The sequence below is a fragment of the Lissotriton vulgaris genome, chromosome 7 (genome assembly GCF_964263255.1).
Source record: "Lissotriton vulgaris chromosome 7, aLisVul1.2, whole genome shotgun sequence".
NCBI classification, from domain to species: domain Eukaryota; kingdom Metazoa; phylum Chordata; class Amphibia; order Caudata; family Salamandridae; genus Lissotriton; species Lissotriton vulgaris.
This window is the reverse complement of record NC_141695.1, coordinates 593,973,604-593,999,967: the sequence shown is the minus strand read 5'-3', so window position 1 is coordinate 593,999,967 and position 26,364 is coordinate 593,973,604. Positions and strand designations below refer to the sequence as shown.

General features: G+C 44.4%; 1 protein-coding gene across 1 annotated transcript in view; it reads right to left on the bottom strand.

The window, feature by feature from the left end:
- QRICH2 (glutamine rich 2) overlaps positions 1-26,364 on the bottom strand; it is a 433,653-nt gene that overhangs the window by 317,917 nt on the left and 89,372 nt on the right. The window contains exon 2 of the mRNA XM_086930698.1: positions 1,865-1,948. Within this exon, the coding sequence (XP_086786824.1) occupies positions 1,865-1,948 (84 nt within the window). The remainder of the gene's footprint in view (positions 1-1,864; positions 1,949-26,364) is intronic.

The following is a 26,364-nucleotide window of genomic DNA, read 5'->3' as shown; positions in this document are numbered from 1 at the left end:
GCGCCCAGTACCTTCTAACGACCGGGGCTTCTCTACGCCTGGCAAAGAAGATCAGACTGCGCCCAAGACAGGAGAGCGCCTCCCCTCTCTCTCAGTGTCCACTTGCGCGTGCATTTGTACGCGCATGTTGACAGCCCGACGGCGTTAGCAGTGCACAGCGCTGCTCTCGCCATGCGAGGGATTTTTACATGTGCACGCGTATGGAGGGACAAAGATGGTGTTGGGCTGTCCACATGAGCGTGCATTTGCAGCTGTATGTGGACAGTCCAACGTCATCGTTGTCCCTCCGTATGGGTGCACATGTTGAATTGATTGCAAAAAGCCCTTACAAGGCGAGAGCAGCGCTGTGTGCTGCTAAAGCCAGGCAAGACCTAAAAAACACCCCAATACGGACACCTTCTGTTCCGGTAGGTTGGTAGGCTGCATTAGTTTATCTCAATTCGGCATCGCAGTTTAGTACTCAAATTGCGGGTAAGGGAGCCCTATGCAAAGTGACATCAAACAGGGTCTGACTGGGACAGAAAATATGCCCAGGCACCAAAATAAAAGTGGCTCCCATCAGTGAATTAAACAGCAGCAACAGTGGCCATGCTTGCAAATTGGGGCAGTTTTGACCTTCCGGAATGTATGCAGTATTGGTGTTTCACAAGGTGTGGAAGACTGCATGAATTTGAGCTTGCTGCGGGCTATGTTGTTTTTTAATATAAGGGAAATCAACAGTGAAAACCGGCCCAGCAGACCATAAAACAGGCCCACAACCAGTCAAAAAACAGGCACACTCACCGACCTTTCAGACCAGTCCATCAGACACACACTGCGTAATTGCCCTGTAGGCCTGACGAAAATCCTGATATATTGATATGCAACCCGTCATGTACTGTTTCCATCCCTAAACCCTGACACAGGTCCAATACTACACCAACCACCAAGCAGATCTGCGGCACCACCTAGGACACCCGGACTGACATCTTACACGCTGCTTACTCTTTCATATCTCAGAAGGAAGACGGGCATGTGATAAAGTGCACCATATAGCCACACCAAGGTGGATGTTCTAGATGTCCCAGCCGCCATATAATTCTGAGCCCCAAGCTGGCTTTATTGTTGTAATGGGCCTGGATGTCATGAGACACTGGGACTGACAGATACGCTCAATGCTGTTTGGGTTGTATGAGGATCTAGAACAGGTGAACAGCCTTTGTTTTACAGCGGCCAAAATCGCAGAAGAATCTGGACAAAAGAACATCACCTATCCAGGTATGAATGTAATGACGCATGAACCAGCTTCAGCAACAAAGCCACCCACTGCGGTATAAATGTATTGAGATCTAGACCCATTACCACAATAACAGTTCCCACCAAAGTATAAACCCAAGGAGACCGGATCAATGAAAACAAGCTCCTCTACAGAGGTATGAATCAGAGACAGGAACCAACTACAACATCAAGTACACGCAACTAATTTGAACCTAAAGAGATCTAGACCCATCATAACTATAAGGCCATCTGCCCAGGTCCATTGAAACATAGGCCATTATAAACCACACACTTAGGTACGAACTGAACAAGACCGTGATAACAATGCGTGAACCTCAAGGGGCATGGTTCATTAGCAAGAAGGCCAACGACCTAGGTATCAATCTCTTGATATCTCAGACCAGTCCCTCGGACACTCAGCCACCATCTCGTACAACTCACACAACACTGAACACATAGAAAATAACCCTAACATAACTTTCAAACCTGCACTCACTTTATGAGTGAACATTCCAGGTCAGAGCTCCCACGCCTCAGGAAAGCCAGTGCTCACCCCACCATCAGGGTGTCTCAGGTGGGCACAGACTGGGGTCCAGAGAAGACTTACCTCACCAAACTGCTCGTTGACCTTCTGAATGTCACCCTTTACGACGTTCGTCTCATTCAGCAGGTCTTGCAGGAGGGCCATGATCTGGTATAAAAGCAGATTATACGATTAGTAATATATTTGTAAAAGGCACATGAAAGAGCACAAGTTTACCACATGGTACCTTTATAAATAACAATTACCAATCCCACATATCCGAATAACTTAATCTGTAATTGTATATTTTTATTTTAAGGGTAAGTAGTAAGCGAGGTGCCTAGCACTGTGCACACTGTCGCCGTGTCCCAAGATTTCTTTGCCCCATCTATCTTCCCATTATTCAGGAAATGAACCATCAGAAGGTATGACGTCAATCCTGCTGCCATAATGTGTTTACATCTCTGACTATCCAACCTGTCATTCAGCCTTGCATTTGTGTGTGCCACCTGAATATCAGTCATTTTTCTCTTTATGTCCTTTCTGTGCGGCAATGCCTAAGAATCATGACCGGGAAGTGAAGGGAAGCATTTGTTAATACCACTGCAAAACCTTTTTCCAGAGATAAAAGCCTCCAGTCTTGCACCTATTCCCATTTCCACTTTGGGCAGGTAGCAGTGTTAAGATCTCGGGCACAAAAAAGAAACAGTTGCAATTTATAGCTTCTGTTTCTAGCCCGTGTAGAGAGAGGCCTGGAAGGAAAGTCACCCCAGGATTTACCTGGGAATCAAGAGCGTTGGAGTGTAAAAAGAAAGTCAAGAGAGCGGCGACCAGGAGAAGGTCAAAAGAAGTTCAAAGGAATAAGCAATACTGAGAAAGAGAGACAGATATAACTCTGTGTGTAGGTGTGTGCGGCTTAAACACCCCCACCCACACTTACGGTGCAGGAGCCCCCCCTCTCCCCCTCCCCGGACCCCTCAGCCATGCAACATGCTTGTCCTGATATCATGCAGCAGTCTGCAACTTGCTCTGTTCTTTGTGCAGAGACAGTGCAATAGGTTGACACTGCTCTGTAGAAATGTAACACATTGTTACATTTTAGAAAGCCACTAATTCTATAGGAAGCCAGGCCAGGTTTTTAGGTCTCGACTGGCGTACACTGCGCAGCAGTGTCGCGCAGCTCGAGAAATTTTGTTTTCAAGAGTATGGGGGTCTGACCCGCCTCTCTCTTCCATTGGCTAGCTCCATAAATGGAGGCTAGCCATTGAAGAGAGATGTGTCATTCATTCTCGGAGCAGATTTGTGGGCGTTCCTGTGTTTTTTTAAGCTCCGCCCCTTTGTTTACGTCATGCAGCGGTGGGCCATTGTGGGTGTTGTCTTATTTTTTTTTTGTCACTATGTTTGCGGCCGCCATTTTTTCATGGAGCTGGGGCGGGTGAGTTCGATCGGGAGCATTGGTGAGTGTTAGCTTTCCTTGTTTTTTCCTTCTCTTTACCAAATGGCTTGTGCGTGCTCTCTCCTCCACCCCAACGTCCCCCGCCCCGCCCGGGTCCACCCAACGCCCCCCTTCACCCCGCCTGGGTTTCTCGCCCGTGCCCAAGCTCCATTTTCAGAGAAGGCGGAGGCATTCTATTTTTGGCACGCTGGGTCAGTCACATGATGGCAAGTGGCGTCAATGAATTTTGTTGTCGGTACGGGGTGCGGGGGTACAGTGGGAGGTGTGGGGACGGAGGAGGAGTGGAGGCGGCCCTCAGGGAGCGGTGCTGACAGTAGGGAGGCACGGTCAGGAGAACAGGCCCCGGAGCGCACTTCAGCAGATGCCCGGGAGGGAGCGGCGCTGAGAGCAGGGAGGCACGGCCAGAAGAACAGGCCCCGGAGCGCAGTACAGCAGATAAAAAAGGGACGACAACCCACCTTGGGAGGATGTTGGAAGGTTAGGGCAGAGTACGGAAGAAATCTAGAGCTTGGAAGGTGCAAAGGTACAGGGTATGTATGGGGAAAGACAATGGTTCTCCTCTGGGGTAGAGGAGGAAGGTAGTGGGAACAGCTGTAAGAGGAGAGGGGCTGGTCGGAGTGGCTGGGAGAGGACAGGTAGTGGGGAGGAAAGCTGAGGTAGAAGTGAGGGCTGTTCAGGACATAGGCATGGACCAGGTTGGACGATGGAGAGCTGGTGTCAGGGTGTGTGTACAGCTACAGAGGTGGGACGAGGAAGCTTATGAGGAGAGTGGTAATGGACAAGAGATACCCTGAGTCGGGCAGAGAGTGGCGGGATTACTTATGACAGTGAATATGAAGAGAACAGTGTGAGGAGGAGTGCAAGAGTTACTTGGAAAGGGCAGAGAGCAATATGGGTGCAAGAGGAGTGCGAGAGTTACTTGGAAAGGGCAGAGAGCAATATGGGTGCAAGAGGAGTGCGAGAGTTACTTGGAAAGGGCATAGAGCAATATGGGTGAAAGAGGACTGCAAGAGTTACTTGGAAAGGGCAGAGAGCAATATGTGTGCAAGAGGAGTGTCTGACGAATGAGAAGGCAGGTATATGGGAAAGAGGCAGTGACTGATAAGGACCGTGACTTGGACCAGAGAGAGAGCAACACGGTAAAAGTGATGATAGGAAGAGACTGGAGCGCCGATTTGTGGAGGAGAGTGACCAGGGCAAGACCTAGAAGGGTGGCGTCTGAATAGAGTGACGGGACAAATGACAAGAGAGGGGTAAACGTGTTGCGGGGGCTGTGAATGGTGAGGAAAGTATTGAAGGCCAGAGGGTGAACGAGGAACCATGTTATGTGAGATGGGCAAATGATGGGACATAACACTTACGAAGGAGCACAGAACTTACGAAGGGACATGCAAGGCATTGTTCGGAAGAGTCAGGTCGGCCAGAGACTGAGGAAAGAATGGGAAAGTGACGGACAATAGAAATTACAGGTAGGGACTGCGGAGGAGAACCTAGATGAGAAGAGTGGCTCAGTAATTGTCAGGCCATGGAAGGATCAGTGGAGTTAGGAGGATGGAGAGTAACCAATATAATAACATTGCAAATAAATAGCGTACACCACAAATAGAATTTTCTCTTGGTACCTAAATGATACATGTAAATGGACAGTGGAGTGCAAGGAAGGAAATACTAGAGTGGCATGCAATGAAAAGAGAGGTAAAGGTGCCACTCGGAGACTGATCAGGGCAAGAGCATGAAGTAGAACAAGGCGTTGGAGCTTGCCTTGCTAGGAATTGCAGAGACCATGAGGGGACAAATAAATGTAGGACTACTGCTGAGTTTATGTTCGACAGATGCATCTCTCCCAAAAATTTTCATCAATAGCTAATCACTGTATCATTTTACTTAATCACCGAAACACATCTTCTTTGTAAAGGGTTATTATGTCTTCTACTTTGTTGACATAAAAATACGCCTTTAGTTTTAAAGCATATGCAGTTTCAAAAATAAATATATTTTATCTCATTTTACACAGTTTTATCAGAAGAGCATGTACTACAAATGAACATGTTGGCTCTTTTTTTCCATACTTGTCGATCGTAAAACAGTTCTTAAAGATCCTCCCATATTCTTTGGGCTAGTCTAACCCTTTTCACTCTGTTCCTTGACTTACTGGCACTATATGATCATTACAATTTTCAGGTGGCTTCTCCTGTTTATTTCTGTTTGTAGGTGCTCTGGGGGATTTACATTATTTTATATGGTGCAACACTGCAAACTTAATTTGAGTACAGGTAAGGCTCCCCCCATCAAAAAGAGAACTTTTAAATGGTATGGCAGTTGGTGAAAAAGAGATGGCAATTGATGAGAAACGGCCAATGAGATAAAAATGCCTGGTTGATGACGAGAAGAATAGCATATAAGGGAGGGAAGGAACCATTGACCTAGGAGAAATAGGACAGAGCGTGAAAGTTAAGTTGGAAGTGGAGATGGATGGAAGGTTATATAAAATGGAAAAATTAGCTTATGTCTGTTTTTTTGTCTTGGGGATCATTCTCTGTGTCTTAAATTCAGATCGGTAAGAAATGGTATTTGTCACTTTTCAGATTTGGTCCCAAATTGCGCGGGATCCTGGGGATTGTCCCTGCCCGAAGTCCTTCATGCTTTAATTGAAGGACTTTTCTTGTTAAATCTATGTCGGAAAAGAGGATAACGTTTTGCTTACTTTAAAATTCAAAACTACACGGTATTTCCTAAAATCTCTCGCTATGCGATAATGTTATTTTCTCCCATTGCACCTTAGAATGTTTCTTTATCAGTTTACAGCGGGGGCGCTCAGGGCTCCATTCCGACTAACGCGGTCATTGTAGACTCTGGTGCTGACTGTGTTTGCATCTGAATCCGTATTAAACTTTGTATGGCAATTGCTAACACGAATTTCTCCAGGTACTACCGTGTGTGTTGGTGTCTATATAAGAGGGAGCTTGCAAAGGGCAGCATTTCAGAACGAGGGAAATTTTGGGAATTAGGATGTGGTACCTCAATTTCTGCATTCGGAATGTGAAGTGAATTTTTCCTGGATAGTAAGTGCAACATATTGAAATGGAATTATCCTACGGTAGATTCATCGCTCAGTTAGTTGAAATGAGGGCATTCGTCTCTCCAGTGGGGAAGAGGGTATTTAAGGTGAGAAAGTCCTAAGTTTATCATGCTTTGGAAGGCTGGGTTAAATACGGTTGGGAGAAGCATGGCGGTGGAGTGGCTGGGTATACGCAGTGGTTGAAAATCATGAATGCATAAAAGCGGGCATCCATTCACATTTCATGATGCGTTTTCTTTTATTCTACACAACACTCTTTCCCAAAATAAAGAGTACAACATACCGCAGGCAAAAAATGCTGTTTCAAAAGATCGTTGTCTGCTGATATTTTGGTTTAGTTTAGCAATTAGAAACTAATTAAAGGTTATGAAATAAACAGTGTATTGGACTAAGATCAGACTCTTTTGGAGACCAGATGAATCACACAGTGTTGGACCTGTTGAGCAAGAGCAGACCTAGGAGGCCAACAAGTGTGTAGCACTGAGAATGGCCAGGGGCAAGAGATGAAAGTGTCACAGGAGGATTTTGTGTGGACATACTGTAGTGCAAACAGTGAATGGAGGGGTAGATAAGTCTTCAACTAAAGCCAACGACTAGCAACAGGAAAGGTATCAGTGCGAATACTGAAGAAATGCGTATTGGTAGACTTCATAGGTCTGGCCACAAGCTGGTGAGAAGGTTAATTTAAAAAACGTTTTTTACTGTGATAAAAATGAAAAGATCCTAATAAATGGCGATGGAGAAACAGGAATGGGAGCTATGATATTGGGCAGAAGAGCTGCAGTAGACTAGATCGCAAATCAAAGACAGCAGGATGGGGATAGAAAAGATGGACAGTGAAATTTGAGTGGTGGAGCCATAAATCATAAGACAATTGCGTTTACGAGACATGAGGGCACAAGGTCATGAAGAGGGGTCGGGTGGGCTGAGATATGACCTCCAACATCCCTCTCCCCAAAACAAAAGCTTCTGAAGCTACCACTAATGTCCTGGGGAGTATGTAAAAAGACAAATACCCATTAAATGCAGCAGTGCCCACCCTCCAGATATGAGCTGGAAACCCACACCCCACATCCCACAACCCACACCTGCAGTGTGAGAGACAGCAGTGTGTATGAGAGACAGCAGTGTGAGAGACAGCATTGGGTGTAAGAAAGACAGCAGTGTGAGAAACAGGAGTGTGTGTGAGAGAGACAGCTGTGTGAAAGACAGCAATGTGAGAGAGACAGCAGTGTGAGAAAGACAGCAGTGTGAGAGACATTTTAATTATGTTTTGGTTTTTGAAACATAAATAAAACGCAATGTTAGTTATTTGCAATGTCAATAGCTCAAAGTCACGTAAATACTCAACCTATTGCATTGCAAAGAGATTAAGCTATTGGCATTGTAAATGACAATGCCATTTATTTATCTGTTTTCAAAACGAACACATATCTAAAAACGTGGTCATTTACAATGCCAATAGCTCTAACTTTTGCAAAGGCGAGACCGTTGCATTGTAAATGCTTGTTTTAATTGCAGGAGTGGGTGAACGGCTCTTGCAGAAGGCCTGGATGGATGACTAAAGCAGGATTGTGGACCCTCCCTCATCCAGCCTGCACCCTCAATAAGAGTTCAGTATTGGAGTCGGACTACAGAGAAGGCAAGCAGCAAAGAGCAAAAGGGCTGCATTTGGGTTTCATGTGTCCTGGTCCAACAGCAGCCTTCTCCCAGGCCATGTTGGTATCCTTCAGCTGCTGAAGGGCTATGATTCCTGGTGATTAAAGAAGTGGTGATCCTAACTAGCGCTGGACTAGCTGGTGTCCCCAAAACAGGAGAGTCCACCAACCACCCTTTTCTTTCTACCTTAATGTAATATAGGGCGGCATGGAGTAATTGGCAGGCACTGAGGGTATTGGGACCATACCACAGACGTGTTCATTATGCCTCACCACCTGGTCACACCACTCTTTGCAAAAAACCCAGAAGCCCCTTACTGTAAGTATTGAACAAAGGCAACTGTTTTAACAATGCCTGACAGGGGATGGAAACTGGTTAGGAGTGACTCCTTGTATTGCTTGGTTTGGCTTTCAGAAGTAGATTCTCCCTCCCCCCACCCCCAAATTGAGATCTGACCAAGTACATGCACCTGCATTACCACCAGGACACAATGCACTTGAGAATTTCCAACGTCAAGCAGAATTATATTTACAGTAGATGTGGATTTCTCATGTTGCTCTGGTCTGAGAATGGAGACGAGAACCAAGTCAGGTTCAGATCCTGTGACTCTGGCAGTGGCAGTGGCGCTGTCGGCTCAGACTGTCAGTGTCCAGGTTTTGTAGCAGGGTGGCCTTATGGCTCAGAGCCCTGGCCTGCAGCTCTATCCCAATGATCCTCTGAATAGTGGACATTGCTCCTTTTACATGTATGTTTTTCATCCATAATTATTGAAAGCTGGGTGAGAAAGATGGGACAACTTTTCCATTTCTCAAACTGCACTAAAATGGGTGCACTGCACTCCTTTAAAATTTATGTTTTTCATGTTGTAGGAAAGCACACTGAAAACTTGTCTAAAAGCTCTCAGAGCTCTGCTACTCAAAATAACGCATTCATTTACAATATCATAGTCACACTGCATTTAATGTACTTATTGCTGGTGTTTTCCCATCACCTTGCAATCTCTACTCCGAACACAACATCCCTCCTTTTCTCTGATGCCCCACTTTCTATTCTGTGGGTAACTCCCTCTCTGTTATCTCCCAACATGCAGTTTCCATCCTGCTTTCTTTCCTCCCCTAACTCTAGCTGCTACTAAGATGTACTGTTCTGTGCCTCTTTCTCATTCCTCCATATAGTCCCCTTCAAGCACTGTGAATGACTCTCATTTCAGGCAATACTACTCTCTGGACAGCATTTGCTCAGAGGGGGTCACTCTTGACCCTCCCTACCCCCATTTTCTTTCTACCGCTTTTGTTTCTTTCTCTGTTTTTTCCCTTTCTTGTTTCCTTCTCTTTCCCATAAATGTCCCTCCTTTATGCCCTTACCTCTCTGGTCTGTTTTTCTCACTCTTTTCTTTATCTCTGTGCAAACTGTCCTGACTTTTTCAGTAGTCTTTCTCTCTCTTCATCCCAAACTCTTTCACTTACTCTCTCAAACACATTATTTAAGAGTGCTCCTCCATTAATCACTGACTATCTCTACGCAATTTTGTTATGAACTATCCTTCTTGATCTCATTTTCTTTCTCTTTCCTTGATTGTTTCATCTTGCATCCAATTTCAGTCTCTCTTTCCTCTTATACATCCATTATGGCCTGCTGTCTCTGGCTATTTGACCACTCTTATTTTCTGGCTGCTTCTCTCCTCCTGTATTGTTTCTCGTCAATGACGGTCATTCTCTCCTGGCAGTCTCCTCCTCTCTTACAACTGCCTCCTCTTTATGAATGCCTTTGGTCTAACTATGATTCGTGCACTTATCATTATGTTCCCTTTTACTGTTAAGATCTGTTTACCCCCTCCACTCTTTTTCCTTCTATCAGTTCCATGGCTAATCTGATTGGTGTTTGTAGGGTTGCTAAATAAATGGTTGGACCAGTTAACTGTCACATGCTGTGGTGTTAAATTGTTTGGATGAGGTCAGCTGCCAGCACATAGGAGACAGGGTCATAAAAAGTGTCCGTATGTTCGTCTTCAGAAGCTCAGATGCTAAAGCTTTGCATCAGTTTTACTTCAGTTTTTCTCTAATATCATGAGTGGTAATGACAGTGGTGGAAAAATGCATATTTGCCAACAGTGGCAAAAACCCTCTGCTTTTGGTCCCTTAAGATACCTTGGTACCATCTAATATTGTCATACACAGAACCCACCCTAATATATAAACTCGTCTAGCTGACGTACTCTTATCCTCACTTCTTTCTCTTTTTAAGAAATACTAGACTGACATATTTTTCAGTATACTTCTACAGCTTTCCCTTTTCTTCCTTGAATTCCTTGTGTATGTGCACGCATGTTGGATAAAGGATGTGACAAAGTGTAAAGAAAAGTATTTGTGAGAAACCGTACTGGAGATTTTTAGTTTGCATGTGTGTGTGTGTATATGTTTGTGTTGATGAGTAGGCGTGTGCATTTGTGTGGGTGCTAAGATGTGTGAAGTGCATCAAAGAGAAATTGGAAGACAGAGTTTGCAAGAGGCATTTCAAGACCTGTAACTCAGTACATGCAAGATTTTACTTTGGATATGGTAGCTGTCATTATTTACTGTTCAGAGAGATGTGCAGAATTGCCCTCCCTGATCACAACTATGGAGCTTTTTAACTTGCCCGCTGTGCACGAAAATGCTCTTTTTTTGCACAGTTTTTCAAAGGACCCTTGAATGAGACCTCTTCAAAACTTCCTATAAAGGTCATATTTAAAACAGATCAGGCTTTGGTCAGTTTTGTTGTGCTAATTTGGCTTGATATACAAACTATGTCACTTCCAAAACATCCTTTACAGAGAGCACCTTAGCCTATATCTAAATATAGCCTTTACAATCAGTCAAATTCAAGGTATTTTTACTTATTAAAATCATTTGTACCCATACCTAATGAAAAAACGAATTTATGTGTTGCAAACTTCATTGTCAGCCTAGGATGAATTAGGCTTTTTTACATGCAGGTAGGTTGAGGAGAGACGCTAACATTCAGCATTTGAACTGGATACATTTCGTAGGTCCCTAACCATATCCTTCAGGGATGCCCATCCCTCTCTGATGCACCACTGCAAGCAACACACTCAAGACAACATGCAAAAAGGCAGACTACTTATGCATTATGTGATGGTTCTGCTATGGTTGCATGATGGAGAAGCAACCAACTGCATAAAGGGTATGAATAATCCTATATTAACGCACAAATAGCCATATTCCAAAATATTATTTAGATTTTATTTTTACAGAGTTTTATATAGCGCGAACTTGACCCGAAAGAATTGGGTATCAAACTGCTTTACACGAGCACCAGTTGCATTAAATGAGGACACATTCATTTTTGTTAGGCATGGGGAGATTACGTGATTTGCCTAGAATCACAGGATGTTGTGCGTCCTTGCCGAGACTCAAACCCGGTTCCCCAGATTTGAGGTTGACCACCCCAACAGTTAGGCCAACTCCTCTCAAAGGTTATAAAGGCAGGAGACAGTGAATTAAAATGCATAAGAGAGCTAATGTACCTGATGCAGAGTTCTGTGTTCAAGTCTTTCACTGTCTCTCTGTGTTCAGGAGCAGAACACGATGAGGGGGCCCATTCATCATATCTTGCAGGGGGGGCCCTCCAGGTTTTGTTACGCCACTGCCCTACGCCCTCTCCCCGCAGCCGCCTCAGCCCATACGGAGCTATCAATCTACCTCACATAGAGGATACACTGAATTACTTAAGTGCTAAGTTGCTACTGCCAGTGCTAAGATAGCCTTTTAGTGCAAGGCCTTAGTGGAGTAAAACCACCAGGATTACTTTCCCGATAGTTTGTTCATCGTCTATCTTTCCAATGGATGCTCTCAGTACAGTAATAGCATTCATTTCTGTAAACGTGTTTCCCAATTGGATCTTACTAAATAGCTATGCTATTTTCAAGTTTTTGCGATATGAAACCTGTGGGTATTGCTGAATATGTTCAGCTTTTATCCGCACATCTTAATCCTCGTGATTTAGGCAAGGCGGGAGTGTGTGGACGGAATCTTTAGCCAAAAGAGACCTCCTTTGCTTCGTATTCCAGAGTGGGAGCAAGTCATAGCCCCATCCTGAACTAAGCGCTTACTTATTCATCTCCTTATTCAGTGAGTTTTGCATAGTGATAAAAACAATGTTATTTGCAGCAACTTCAGATCGCTAGGTGGCTGGTTCAGGGAAAATTTGACAAGCACAGCTCCCAAGGTACTCCTGGAATTCTTTATGAAATGCAGACATATTGATCCAAAGCTCCTAGAAGAAAGACACATTGTGAAATGAGTCTGAACTATCTCCTACAATTGTAGTGTTGAATGCAGAGCTGCAGTTTTGAGGGTGTGATTGCTGAGTCGAGTGAGCAGTTTTGGGGTAGAACATACTAAAGTTGTGTTTAATGTACAATTAATTTGGTGAGCGGACAATGTCTGCATCGAGCAGAGGATCTGTAAACTGCATCAAGCCTGGATGAAGCCGTGCCACAGAAGCAATGCAGCGGTAGGCTGGATGTTTGTCTTAAAGTCCATCAATAAGTAGCATTAATACATCTTACACAAATGGAAAAGGTTTGTGAAACAGAGGTTGTTGGACTTAATGGGGATTGCAAAGGATTAACTCTACCAGATACAATGCCATGGATAAAAGTATTGACTATTTACTAAAAGTCCGTTGGCACTTGCGCTCACACCACCATTGTTCTCCAAAAGGTTTGACTGTCCATTATTCCACAATGGGGCGTCTTCACATACTTGAAAACAAAGCCCTGTGTTCTGTCAGGATAACATATAGCAGAGGGTGCTACCTCAATGACTGTAGAGTGCAATATCTCAGTGTTGTAAGATTTTTGAAGCTCGATGGATTGTCAGAGTTAGGTATAACCGTCAAGATATTAACATGAGCTCCATTAGCTATCTCAATGAAAACTCTGCCAAACCTCTGATGAGCGCTTTCACTCAGATGTAATATTAGTGGTCGCTCGATGGCACCAGTAAAGACCTCTGTGCTTCTTGGCTCACAGTGCACTGGTCTAGTTTTCTTACACTGCCCTGATTTCTTTTTTTTGCACGAAGGATAGTACTCTGGGCCAATGGAAGTGAGCCAATGGGCTGAAAAGGAGTGGTGTGCACGTGTACCAGAATTGACAATGTGTGGGCCACACACATTTATAGAATGGATTGGAACTATGTATTTGAGAGCATGAGACAAGAAGATCATTTAGGTTTTTTCGTTTTGGGCATGTCTATACTACAAATTTGCACCTTTGCTGACTAATTTCATAAATGCTGATGATTATGATGGTATAAGATTTTTTTTACAATCTGATACAGTATGTCTGTATCATTCTGTAACTGATGTTTTACCTTTTTACGTCTCTGTATTAATGCACGATGCGCTTTCCCTAAGTTTCTATTGTTCAATATTAACCACAAATACACCCATGATTGCCTTGTCTAAAGGTTTTGTGTCTAGGACTGTGACGGTGCGGGTCTGTGTTTTCATTATGCCCTCTTCCCTCTTCTGTGTAATTCTCTCACAAGTATGAAAGGATAGGTACGTGGTCAGTCATGACGCACTGCTGACACCACACTTTTTTGTTGTGAAGAGAAGGTCATGTCCATCACCCGGTACTGTACCAGGGCACCGCATTAAACTACCCGTCACAGACTGAAAATGCATGGGATAAATAAAGAGATCTGCCACATGCCGCTGGCCAATAGAGGACTTTCAGTTAGTCCATCACTGCAGGTCACAAATAAGTACATACGATAACTAATTGTGATATCTCACGATGGCAATCAGCTATGGGATGATAGTAAGAAAGCTCCATTCCAGCAGCTCCCTGCGCCATGTCTCCCTCAAACCTATCCCTGCTCAGAACATATAACTTTAACATTTTAAACAAGATACCTCAGAATGGACAGCCCAGTGCAGTGACCAGCTCAGTGAACTATGAAAATAAGAAACACCATGTGGGACTTTCCAAGCTGCTCATAGCTGCCAACTTACCGAAAACCATAGACTGCATGCCTATCTCTCACACTTCTTCATCCATCACACTGCTAAGCTCTGTGCCCCATAGAACAATAACTGCATCTCCGTGGTCATCCAGCATGACATGGAAACACTTCCCACATCAAAACAAAGATAGCATTCTTCCACCAACACACATTACACAGTGTAGTGTGCTACACATGTAGGCAGGCGCTTCACCTTCAGAGTCCCACATAGGTATAGTAATCGCTATATACTTGTTGCAATACAAAACAATACAATATAACCACCTCGCAGCTACCTTAACAAAGAGTAGTGTTGGCATTTGCAAGCTGGTGTAACTTTAAAAAAAAAACATTCTCAGTCATAGCTGTCCCTTCACCGAATCTTTGTCAGGTACCAAAACAGCTTCTGTGTACTAAGCTGGAATGTTTGCCAAAATACGTATAAGCTTCGACTGCATTAATCTGCTTTTAGCATCACCAAGGAAAGTCCAACATTACCTCGTTACAAGATGGTCCCCTTCCCACAGAAACCCCCCACTATGTTCACCTTGGCTATAGTTTCTGCATGTTGGGCAGCATCACTCCCCCCAGTCAGTCTGTCTTGTGAGGGGTAAATTATCTGTTCGGGCTGATACCGTTAACAAACTAGTCTCTCTAACTGGAATTAAAGCCAGAAAAAAACAGAGAACAAGCGAACAGCATAAATGTTTCTTCAGGAGCTTGACTGGGTGTGTGGTTTATCCAGGGAGTCAAATATCTTCCAACCAGCTGTTTAATTTGATACGATCGGGACATGTACAGCATATCTGAAGTGGCTTACAAGGTTCATAACACTCGAGCTGGTCTCTTCGCTCCTACCCCAGTCAGATCCCCTGTGCTCCAGGCCTCCCATGAGCCCGGCTCCAAGGCTCTTCTAACACGCGAAGGTCTGGAAGGCATCATCTCACGCTTCTCTTTGCCACTCTAGAGCGGCACGTGCCAGACCACTTCCTACTCTTCTCTGGATTAAATTGGCTGCATGCACCAAGGGCGAGCTGTCTCACCGGAAACGGAAGCAGTTTTCAGACGTGGCCACGGTCTTGGAAAGCCCTCTATAACCTAGTATGAAAACACTGGGCTGTCAGAAAGCTGCCAAAGACATTACCTCGAGGCAATTAGATCCTCTTTCTCCCACCTTTTAAAAAAAAAAATGCAGCCAGTAGAAGTATCTAGAAGCAACTTTGTTGTGCTGTGGTTTCTGAATAGGGAATTGAAACCAATCCACATGCCACTGACCACTCTGGCAGGAGTATTCCATCATCTGACAGCAAAGTCAATCTGGGCCTCTTACTTCCATTTGCATGCACATCTACCTCATGAATAAGTCCATCGCTTAACAAACAAGCATTTGCAATGCAAAAGGTCTCGCCTTAGGGACCTTATAAGGATTTAGAATTGCAGCATATTGTGCGGCCATGGAGCTTTCAGGGTGCTGAGTCGCTGATGAGCAAGTGGTGTCCTGTGATTTTGGGCAAATCACTTAAAATACAAGCAGCGATCTTGGAGGGGTCATGGGGGTGGGGTGAGAGGGAAGGGAGAGACTGCACAGGGCGAACAGGCTGCCACGAGCAAGAAACACAATGGTGAAAAGGAAAATGGTGTCCTGTGATTTTGGGCAAATCACTTAAAATACAAGCAGTGATCTCGGAGGAATGGTGAGTGCACGGTGAAGGGAGAGACGGCATAGGGTGAGCAGGCTTCCGCGAGCAGGAAAAAAGACGCAATGGTGAAAATTAGAGTGATGCCCTGGCTCGACCTAAAAAGCTAAATAGCATTAAATGTTAACAGAGATTTCACTGCTATTCAAAGGAATGGTTCACTCAGAAACATTCCTATTCCCTGATTTTCCCCAAGGGCATACTTGGTGATTCTCAAGTTTTGCACCAAAAGCAAAAACGGCAACAACAAATTATGTTAGAGGAGATACTTTTTTCCAGGCAAGTGGAACCCATAACTTAATATGGTGCGACCATGTTTCATCACACCGTGCCATATGAGCCTATGTACCCTAGAGCAGTTCTCTAATGGCATGAAAGCTATTGCATTATGGATAGCTACTAACTGCTTACAATTGAATGCAGACAAAACAGAGATTATGTTATTCGGCAAAGCTCACCTATCCTGGTCTTTAGACTGGTGGCCGTCCAATCTTGGCCCGGCCCCTAAATCTAAGCAGGTAGTCAAAAACCTTGGCTTTTAAATTGACCAATCTCTATCTATGAAAGACCATGTTCTTGCAATTAGCAGCAGCTGTTTAACAAATTGCGTTTGCAGAGGAAAGCTTTCCCTTTTCTTCCACCCTCATACAGGAAAACTCCAGTTCAGGCCTTGAATATTAGTACATTGGACTACGGAAATGCTTAGCTTGCCACTGCTAATGAGACGTTAGTAGCAAAACTGCAAGTGGTCCAAAATACGGCTGCCTGACATGTCTGCAAATATTCGTGCCGTCTCCACTTCTGAACCTATGTTGAGATAACTACATTGATTACCTATCAAGAAAAGTTCTATTTTCAAAATCTGGAGTCTGACCTATAAATCTCTAAAGGGCAACAGTCCTACTTATTTCGTCCAGAAAACTCAAACACTAGTGCCCTACCAGGGACCTACACTCTGAAGACAAAGTCGTACAGTCAGTCCCCTGAATTAGCTTGACAAGATGTGGGGGAAGGCCCATTACCTACTTGGTGCAGTTTTACTGGAACAATCTGCCACTTCCTGTCCGCACTTGTTCTGATTTAGTCCATTTCAGGAAATCTCTTAAGACATTTCTGATTCAAGGCTGGGGCTCAATATCTTGACTGTGCCTTTCTCTGGCACCTACATACCCCTTCGGGCTGATTTATATTAATGTAACATATGTTGTTCTATGTGGCATAGTGATATTTCATTCAAAAACTTTTGTTTCAACCGGCTGGTGGCATATATTGAGCTGCTGCTGCAGGAGAATGCTTATAGAGGCTGTAGTGTGTTCCAGGACAGAAGAATTATAGGTGAGTTGACTCATTATTGAAAATGTACAGAATGACATTTGGCATAAAGTACCCCCTGCTGTACAATATAAGGATATTGCAAGTCACCGAGTTCCATAAACCATATAGAGGAAAGAGACCGAAGGTTATGGAACCCTGAGGTGACCTAATATCCTTATCTTGTACAGCAAGGGGTACTTTATTCCTTATAACATATTTTCAAACCATCACCCTTTCCACAAACCACTTAAATCATTGGTGTATAGCTCTTTCCTATGAAAGAGTGAGCATGTTTCCAAACATGAAGAATAAAAATATGATCTCTAGTGCAAAATCAAGCACAGCAAAAAAGCTGGTAGATATTTACAGCAAAAACATATTAGAAGGAGTAGATTCTTTAAAAGAAAGTGCAGTAGAAACATACAGAAAAATTCTAACTTTTCTATAATTATCCAAGGTGTGAAAAAAACGAAACGTCTTGCCATAAATATCTCCTTTCTTCTTATCAATGTACAGCTAGAGAAACGTAGCAGAAGAAAGAAAAGCAATATTTTGTTTTTCCTTCTTTAAGCAGCTGCTTTAATTATGCTGTGTGACCTGACCTGCATTTCCACTCAGCTGCTGGCTCTGGCAGTAGGCATTGTGACATCAGTACTCAACTGTAATAAGTTATTACAGTTGAGATCCGACATTATTTCTTTATAATTGGGGACTGAGGGTGTCACAAGTCTCCCATTATAAATAAATTAGAGACATATTTTTCTACACGGATGACAGAGTTCCATGTATTATGTATGGGATGAATAACCAGGGTACTTTTCTCCTAGGGATTCCTGAGTGACATCAGATAGACTAGAGCGAAGCTCAAGTTGTCTGTCATGGCACTGAAAACCTGAGGAGAAAAACACCCCTGCTATTCACTGTTTACCTATCTATAATTTTACATTATGTATGCCACTTTCCCTAACCATCTACCTCTGATTTCAACATATACACAGGAGCAGGGAAGTAAAGGGGGACTATACATAATATGGTCTCTCCCCTAGAGATAGAAAAAATACTTACCCAACCAACCATTGTCTACATTTACCCTTCCCACTACCTAAATTCTAAATAAATAGACTGGGTGTTCTCCTAACCACCCACATATCTGTCTCTTCAACACTTCCCCTTCTCTGCCCAAATACCAGTAGCGGCTCCTTGTCAGGGGCTTCAGGGTGCAGCCCCATGCCACCTATGAAGCCCCATATTCTGCACTTTGCCTCTCTGAGTCCAACCACTACACATACTTTAACCCCTTGCATGCTGCCGCGATTCAGCGCCTGTGCGGCAAAATAGCGAGTGGGGGGGTTTATGACAGCCCCCAGCCGTCATCAGCACACGAGCGCCGTAGTGCATGACGGATGGGGGCAGTCATCAGCATGCAAGGGGTTAATGTAGCATTGTTCATGAAAACACAACTTTGGTGGTTTCATGAGCACTGCCAGTGTGCAGGTCAGCCCTATCTGCCTCGTCTCCAGGCTCCCGATGATAGGAGGAGGGGAATGATAGCGCAGAGCAAGATCCAGCTAGAGCGCTGTAAAAACTCAACACTCTGTAGGTGAATGTCTGGATTGTGCATGTTGGAGGGGCGTAGTTCAACTAAGGACCTCACATACAGGCATAATCCATTTTACTTAGCAGACATACTGTAGTGGGCTGGCCCACGTGTACAGGAGACAAAGTAGACGTAGCCGAGTTGAAGTTGATATAGTTTATTGAGTTCATAAGTAGATGTTACAGCAGGACCCACGAGGAGCAGCCTCCTAGCTGCTCAGCTCATCTTCCAACTGACAACACTCACACACCAGGCACCCAAGAATTCCACTCATGTCAATCACACTAACATTCTACATGGAACAATCACACTGGCTGAGCAGCAAGTTACAAATAGAAAGGGAACATATATACATAACCTAAGGATACTACATATATTATGCATTCCTAAGTCAGCACAGTATATCTGCTCAAATGTGGCTATCGGGGCACATGTCAGTGTGGCCAATGAGAAGCCACATAGAGCAACAGGGGCAGGATTCCCCAGTTCCATCCTATCTTCTCATGGGGCTGTTCTTCCAGTCATGTTCCCCATTTCAAACCTGCCCTTGTTGCTCTGTCTGGCTCTTGGTTGGGAATCATGGCTTGCTGGTTCCATTGTTCAGTGCCCTATTCCTGCTCTGCTGATACCAGGAAGAGTCTGTGTTGCCAGGAAGCAAGGTCAATTAAAAAAACTAAAATTCTCTGTTCATGTATGTATGCATGTGTTTGTGAGTGACTGAAAGTGAATTGCACTGGGTGAAAATGTGTATGTGTGTGTTTGCGACGATCAATGAGACTGAAAGTGAGTGAGAATCTGAGTTTGAGAGTGTGTAAGAATAGGTGAAAGCGAGTATGAAGGAGTGAGTGAAGGAGTGTGAGCACATTAAAAGGAGAGAGTGGTTGGAGATTGAGAGAGGGAGTGGAAGTGAGTCAAGGGTGTAGCTATCAATGGAGCAGCAAGTGCAGCTGCACCAGGGCCCAGAATAAGTGAGTAAGAAACAGCGAGTGTGTGTAAGCGTGTTTGCAAGTGAGAATGAGAACCAGTGAGTATGAGTAAGTTTGTGCATGAGTAGCAGTGAGTATTAGTGAGAATCAGTAAATGAGAGAATTCAGCTGGGGTGAGTGAGTGAGGGGTAAGAGAGTAAATGTGAGAGGGAGGGAGTATGAGTGATGCAAATTTTGAAAGAAATGGAGTGAACTCCTGGCAGGGGTGAACTCCTGACAGGTATTACGCCTCACCACTTTCAAAGATCCCAAGTCACCCCTGACCAATATAACAAGCATTTGCAATGCAATAGGTCTCGCATTTGCGAGAGTTTAAGCTATTGTCGTTGTAAATGACAATTCCTTTTGTTTATCTGTTCTGCTAATTAACACATAAATAAAAGGCATAGTCCTTTACAATGCCAATAGCTCAGAATCTTGCAAATGCGAGGCATATTCAAAAAAGCGGCCGCCGTTGTCCCGGCTACTAGGAAAGTGAAAGCATGCATGGTGCGCTGAATGTTGCAGGAAAGCATATCTTGCCTGCAGTAGGAGAAACTCATTAAAGAAAATAGTGCTTACAGACTAAAAAAGACTTACGTGTAACAACCAAAGTAAAAGGGCTAGTCCTCATGGGAGGTTACAAATGAAGGCAAGGCGGTACTAAGGAGGTAATAACAAGCCTATTAATGAATCGGAAGCCAGCATTTACGAAGGACAATGACACAAGCCAATTACCAATATGGATGGGGGAGTGGGCGGAGCTTCTATACCATACTCCAATACAGCATGCCGCAGAGCGGGGCATGAGCTTCCCAGGCTCGACATTCTGCCAACCACCCACTCCACGCTTTGCATGTAACCCCTGCCTCCCACCCAAACTTGAAAAACACATACCTGCCCCCCCGCCAACTGCATAACTCCACCAACCCCCCCACAAAATGGTACATAAATGACTCCTGTCAGATATCTGCACAATCTGTCTGCCTTCCCTCTACCTCCCTCGAAAATCGAAGCTCTCTGTACTCACACTAAGAGCAAAGAGCTGGTGCTGAGCTCACAGTGGCTCTGTGAGGACCGACTCTTAGCACGCACTCTTTGCCCTTGTCAGCTTGGGTCTGCAAAGAGCTGCTCCTGGCAGGGGAACAGCCAGTTGGAGCAGGCAATGCGCCACCTACATTATCCCACCGCCCATGGGTCTATGGAGAGGTGGTAGAAGGCGGGCGAAAGTTTCCAACTGCCATTTTGCCACCCTGTTTAGGTCTCCACAGACCTGCGCAAGGCGGCAGACACAGCAAAGCCAGCACTAACCCTAGAGCGGCAGCAATGATGGGGAATAACTTTCGTTTCCCGCTGTTGTTACATCACAGCAGTGAATAACTGGATTCAATCCGGTTATTTAGAATAGAAGCTTCTACTGGAATCCATACATAACACTGAGAAAAAACATTTTAGTGTACTAATTAAGGGTTTTTGACCTCACTAGAGGTATGGAAAATTCTGTATTAATAATAATACTATACAAAGGAGGATGGAGTGTCTTTCAACTTAAAAGTGTACTTAGGCAGTGTTATTAAGGTATTTTTGGAATTGCTTAGATTCCATCAGTAGTTGACGTCATGCACAATTTGCGGATTGCACACATGATATTCCCAGGACTGCACATTCAGCGTCCTTAGTTTACGCTTGTGAAACTCCCAGGGTTGCACATGCATATGCCTCTTGAACTCTATGACACATGAACCTCTGAAATACGCACATGCAAAACCAGGAAATTGTGTGTACGAACTTTGGGATTGCACAGAGCCCTGGTTTGTTTGTGTGTAGGCTCTAGGCACGTGGAAGCCGTAGGATTGCACGTACAAAGACCTAAGGGATGCCAGTGTAGAAATTCTAAGATTCACTGCACAGACCACAAGAATGCATTGCACACAATGGAGACTAGCTGAGGCTTTTCCACTCGTGTGCTCTGCCGGCTGTCATATATAGAACATCCTCCTGTATTTCTCCTGGTTGCTTATGTTTGTGGTCAAAGCAAAACTAGTCTTAGTCGGGATCAGGTGGCTTGCAAGGGTCATCTATGAGTCCTAGTCGAGATCTCATTGCAATCTAGAACCTTCAGCTGCGGGTCAACCATGGATGGCTTGGAGGACTGACTGTAGAGGAGCCTTCCTGGCCAGTACATCCTGCAATTGGAGTGGCATTACTGTGTCCGAGCTTCAGCTGCAGCTCAGCCAAAATGCTCTCTCCGCAGGCCTTCAGGAATGCCTTTCAGCTGCAGTTTTCCCAGTTCCATGGACTCCACATTTCCAAAGGGTACTCCTCAACTGATCTGAAGAAAACCTGAGAGTTAGAGATCCCAGAAGGGCGCCCTGGATATCATAACCCTGTTCCTTGTTAGGGCTCCGAGGGAGGGAGGAGCATGGTCCTGGTGTTTCTTCCACAGTAGACCATTGTTTGAGTTTGCTCTACGTGAACTCATCTACATGATATAGTCCGACGAGGGAGCCTTACTGATCCCACCCGATGCAGTGATTCCCTCCAAGCTCCACTCTTCTTCCCACTTCAGCATCACATCGGATGTAAAAATATCCTTGGCTAGAACATTGTTCCATTTCGCACAGGCAGCTTTCCCAGTCATATTCCGTCTGACAAATCGAAAGGCGTATCCAATGAGGATGCACTCCCTGTCAGCCAGAGTCTGGAAGCCAGCAATATTGACTCTCCCTAACACCAGCGGTGACCAGCCCACTGTTTGTGCTCTTCACTGCCCTCTACCAAGACAAGGGAATTGATGGAGTCACCTTCCACCTCGGCTTCAAAGTGTGCCTTCTGCGTGCATGCCTTATTTGTACACTGAGAACAGACCACAGGGAACTGACTTACAGCCCCACGGGGGTGTCACGCCCTGAAACCTTGTGCATGCTCTTGCGAGGTGGCTGTCTCTTCCCTGAAATGAAAAGGCTATCTTCACCAAAACAGGGGGAGCTCCTGCACGTTGGGCTGAGAGCGTCAACAAGTACCTGCTCCTTGGTGTGCTGTTGATGTGGACACTGCTGAATGGAGTGGCTTGTGCAAACGTATGAAGGCGTAGGCTGGGGAAAAAGCACAGGCTCATTTGTTTTCACATTCCCAACATCACAAGCAACCACATTTCAGCAGATTCTATTTCTGCTCCCAAAGTAACCTTGTGCTTCAATCACAAGTTTGCTAAAGCCACCGAATCATGTTGACTAGAACCGCCAAATCCCAGTGCCTCCCAAAAGGAGTTTAAACTGCTGGAGTAGGTCCTAAGAACCTGCTAAGTACAAGGTCCACGAGTACTGCAAAGTTAGCGAGCCTCTCCCCACTCAACCACAGTTTGACATTTCACTTCCGCCCTAATGTTCCATGCACTGGCGTAGCGAAAGGTGAGGTGGTCTCTCTGCAAAGTACAAGAAGGGTGCACCCAGTGCTCAGGACCCAATCAGGAGCTCTCAGGCCAGGTGTTCGCTGCCTGTGCACAGTGTCGGAGGAGGCACCCTGAAGCTCTGCCCCCCCCCCCCACGCACCGCAGGAGCTGCAGAAGCTAATATTATGCCACTGGCTCAGGTGGGGAACATTCCAGTGAGTAGTTCCAAGAAGGTGGAACACTGGAGCTGGTTGGTGCCAGGGCAGTTTTGGTACTGTTAGAAAGCGCTGATTGTCTGATACTAAGTTGCAAGAGGTTCTATATCAAAGCTGAGAATCAGAGAGGTAGCCAGGGGCTGACCCATATATGACTTTGAAGATGAGCATAAAGAGTTCGTACAGGGCCCTATTGTAAGCAGAAAGCCAACCAACTTAACATTGATAGGAAAAAGCATGGGTGTTTCTGTGGAGACTATATAGTATCCATGTGATCAAGTTTAAGACTTTGACGAAGGGAGTGAAGGTCAACTAAAAGACTATTGGAGCAGGCTCGTTTGTAAATAATTAATAAGTTAGTCAGTGCGTTAGCTGTGCAGAAAGGAATATGAGAACAGATTCTGCGGTATTTATAGTGGTGGTGAAAGATTACAGACATAGCGAGGGATGAAGAGTACACCCAATGTTCTACCCAACATAGCAAAAGTGAGCGTGTCTGATGGGAAGGAAACAGAGCTAGGAAAGGGTATTCTAGAAGATGAGGGAAAGGACAGGACTATGGCTTTAGCTGAGTTCAGAATGAGGGAGTGATCTAATTCAGAATGCCAGTAAGACCTCACTGGACTATTGTAAATTGGTCTCCACTCCGAGTCATATAGGGAGTCGTTTCAAAGACTTAGATTTTGCCAACTCAAGACAATGTAGCTCACATCAACCACATAGGAATTTCCTTGCCCCAGGATTTGAAAACAAAAGACCAGTGGAGGAGCAAAGCTCACAGTAGGGGAATGTTTCATGAATTTGTCAGATACAAAAGAGAGAGATGCAGAGTGATAAATCCTCTACACCAGGCATGGAGATTTAAACACAATGATATTTTTCACAGGCCGTCAATATCAATTCCTGATTTGTCCTGAGAATGGTCATATTTTCTAAATGATATGAGCTATCAACATTTTGAGTGAATTGCAAATTACAGAAGGACTTGACAGGGAGGCCTAAGTAAATCAAGTTACAAAAGTCTAGTTGTGAGTGAATGAAAACATTCAAGATCATGATCCTGAAAGAAAGAACCAAAAAGGCATAATATGGTGCCTAGTGTGAAGAGGTTTTGAGAACGTAATGACAGTTCATATTGAAACTTGTACCCTTATACATTGACATATGGGCAACTGCTCACTGCACTACCCCCCCTATAGATACACATTGGCTTATTTACAGACTAGAACCTGAAACTCATCCCCGAAATATATCTGCACAATCAATGGGCATCTTGCCTTCCAGAAAATCACTACCAGTCTCTTTCGATAAATACATCAATAGAGGCATTTCTATAGAAGTATACAGAACAGATCATGGGCTGAGTGATAGACAGCTCAACATAGAAAAAAAACACATAACACTGATATTGTTCCTGCTATAATATACTGTGCAGTAATTGGCAATAACGATCACATAAGCAAGACCACAAATTACTTTAGTACACTTAGCAATACTGTGGCTTAGACCATGAAAAATTGCACATCATATTGGCTAAGACCTATATAAAATAATACAATCAACTTTTTCTGATTCAAGACTTTAAAGAGATGCAACCAATACAAAGAGTATTGATGGAGGTGAGCCAAGAATATATTTATAACTAACAGATCCTCCAATGAGCCCTACATACAACTTTTTATTTTTTGTATTACTGGTGTCAGAAATGATTCTCGCGTCAGTGACATTTCTTCTAGTTGTCTTATTTCTCTAGATGGGCAAAACCTGACATCCTTTGTATTTTATGCACATCCCATTTAGGATATAAATGTAGGGGCTGATTTAGAGTTTCCTGGAGAGGGTACTCTGTTGTAATGGTGGAGGAGTATTCTCTCTGCGAAACTGAAGTTCTGCCCATCTTATTTACAGCCAGACAGACTTGTCAGCGATGGAGTCTACTGTCATGTGCATCATAACATAGGCCCATTTCTCCTCTCCCCTTTCTGGCTAAGGTTACAGAACGTTACTTCAATGATATTTTAACTAAATTCCTAGAAGACAATCATATTCTGGATGCTTCTCAGAATGGATTTCAGACTGCCCACAGCACGGAATCTGCTCTTCTTACTGTTTCTGAACATCTACGTTGCACCCTGGATGAGGGCAGAGCCTCAGCCCTGATTCTGCTTGAACTGAGTGCCGCATTTGATATAGTGTCTCACCAAATTTTACTTGAGCGTCTGTGAGATATTGGCATAGGAGGTGTCACCCTTGCATGGTTTGCCTCTTTTCTCTCCGAGCATTCTTTTCAGGTTATCTCTCCTCCTAACAGTTCACAATCTAACGTGTTAAAGTACGGAGTTCCTCAGGACTCTTTCTTAAGCCCTACCTTGTTTAACATATACATCCATCCTTTAGCTAGGGTTTTAGAATCTTTTGGATTTAAGCTGGTATAGTATGCTGATGATACCCAGCTTGTACTTTTATTCTTGGACACTCCATCACTTGACATGGACAATTTCCAAAAATGCATGGATGGCAGAGTGGATGACCAACAACTGCCTACGCCTGAATGCTAACAAGACTGAGATTCTTCTTGTTGGCAAACATAGCCCTGTTTGGGGTGACCATTGGTGGCCTGCCTCCCTTGCCCCCCTAGCACCCATTTTAACGCATGCCGTCTATTAAAAATCTAGGAGTGTGGATGGACAACACTCTGGCCTTCGAGGTTCAAGATAAATCTGTTGCTTGCACTTGTTTGGTCTCCTGAGAAGCCTGAAACCTATTCTGGGTCTTTTTGAGCTTCATAACCGTCAAATTACATTTCAGGCGGCCATCATGTCTCGGTTGGATGATTGCAATATTTTATACTTAGGCATCAATCGATCCACTTTGAAAAGATTCCAGGTAGCTCAGAATGCAGCTGCTAGGCTGCTTTTTTCTCTTCCCAGGTTTTGATCTGCCTCTAGCCTGTTGACAGGTTACATTGGCTCCCTGTGGAAAAAAAGCATTAATTTTAAGACTCTTTTCTTTGACCTTAAGATTCTATATTCCCAGGGGCCCCATATTCTGTGCCAGCTTATTTCATCCTACCAGTCCACGTGCTCCTTGCGTTCACCCAACGAAAACTTCGCTATAGTTCCCCGCGTCAGGAGAGTCAGTGCTGGAGGACGCTCATTTCGTACTCTGGTCTCCTCTCTCTGAAACATTCTTCCCCT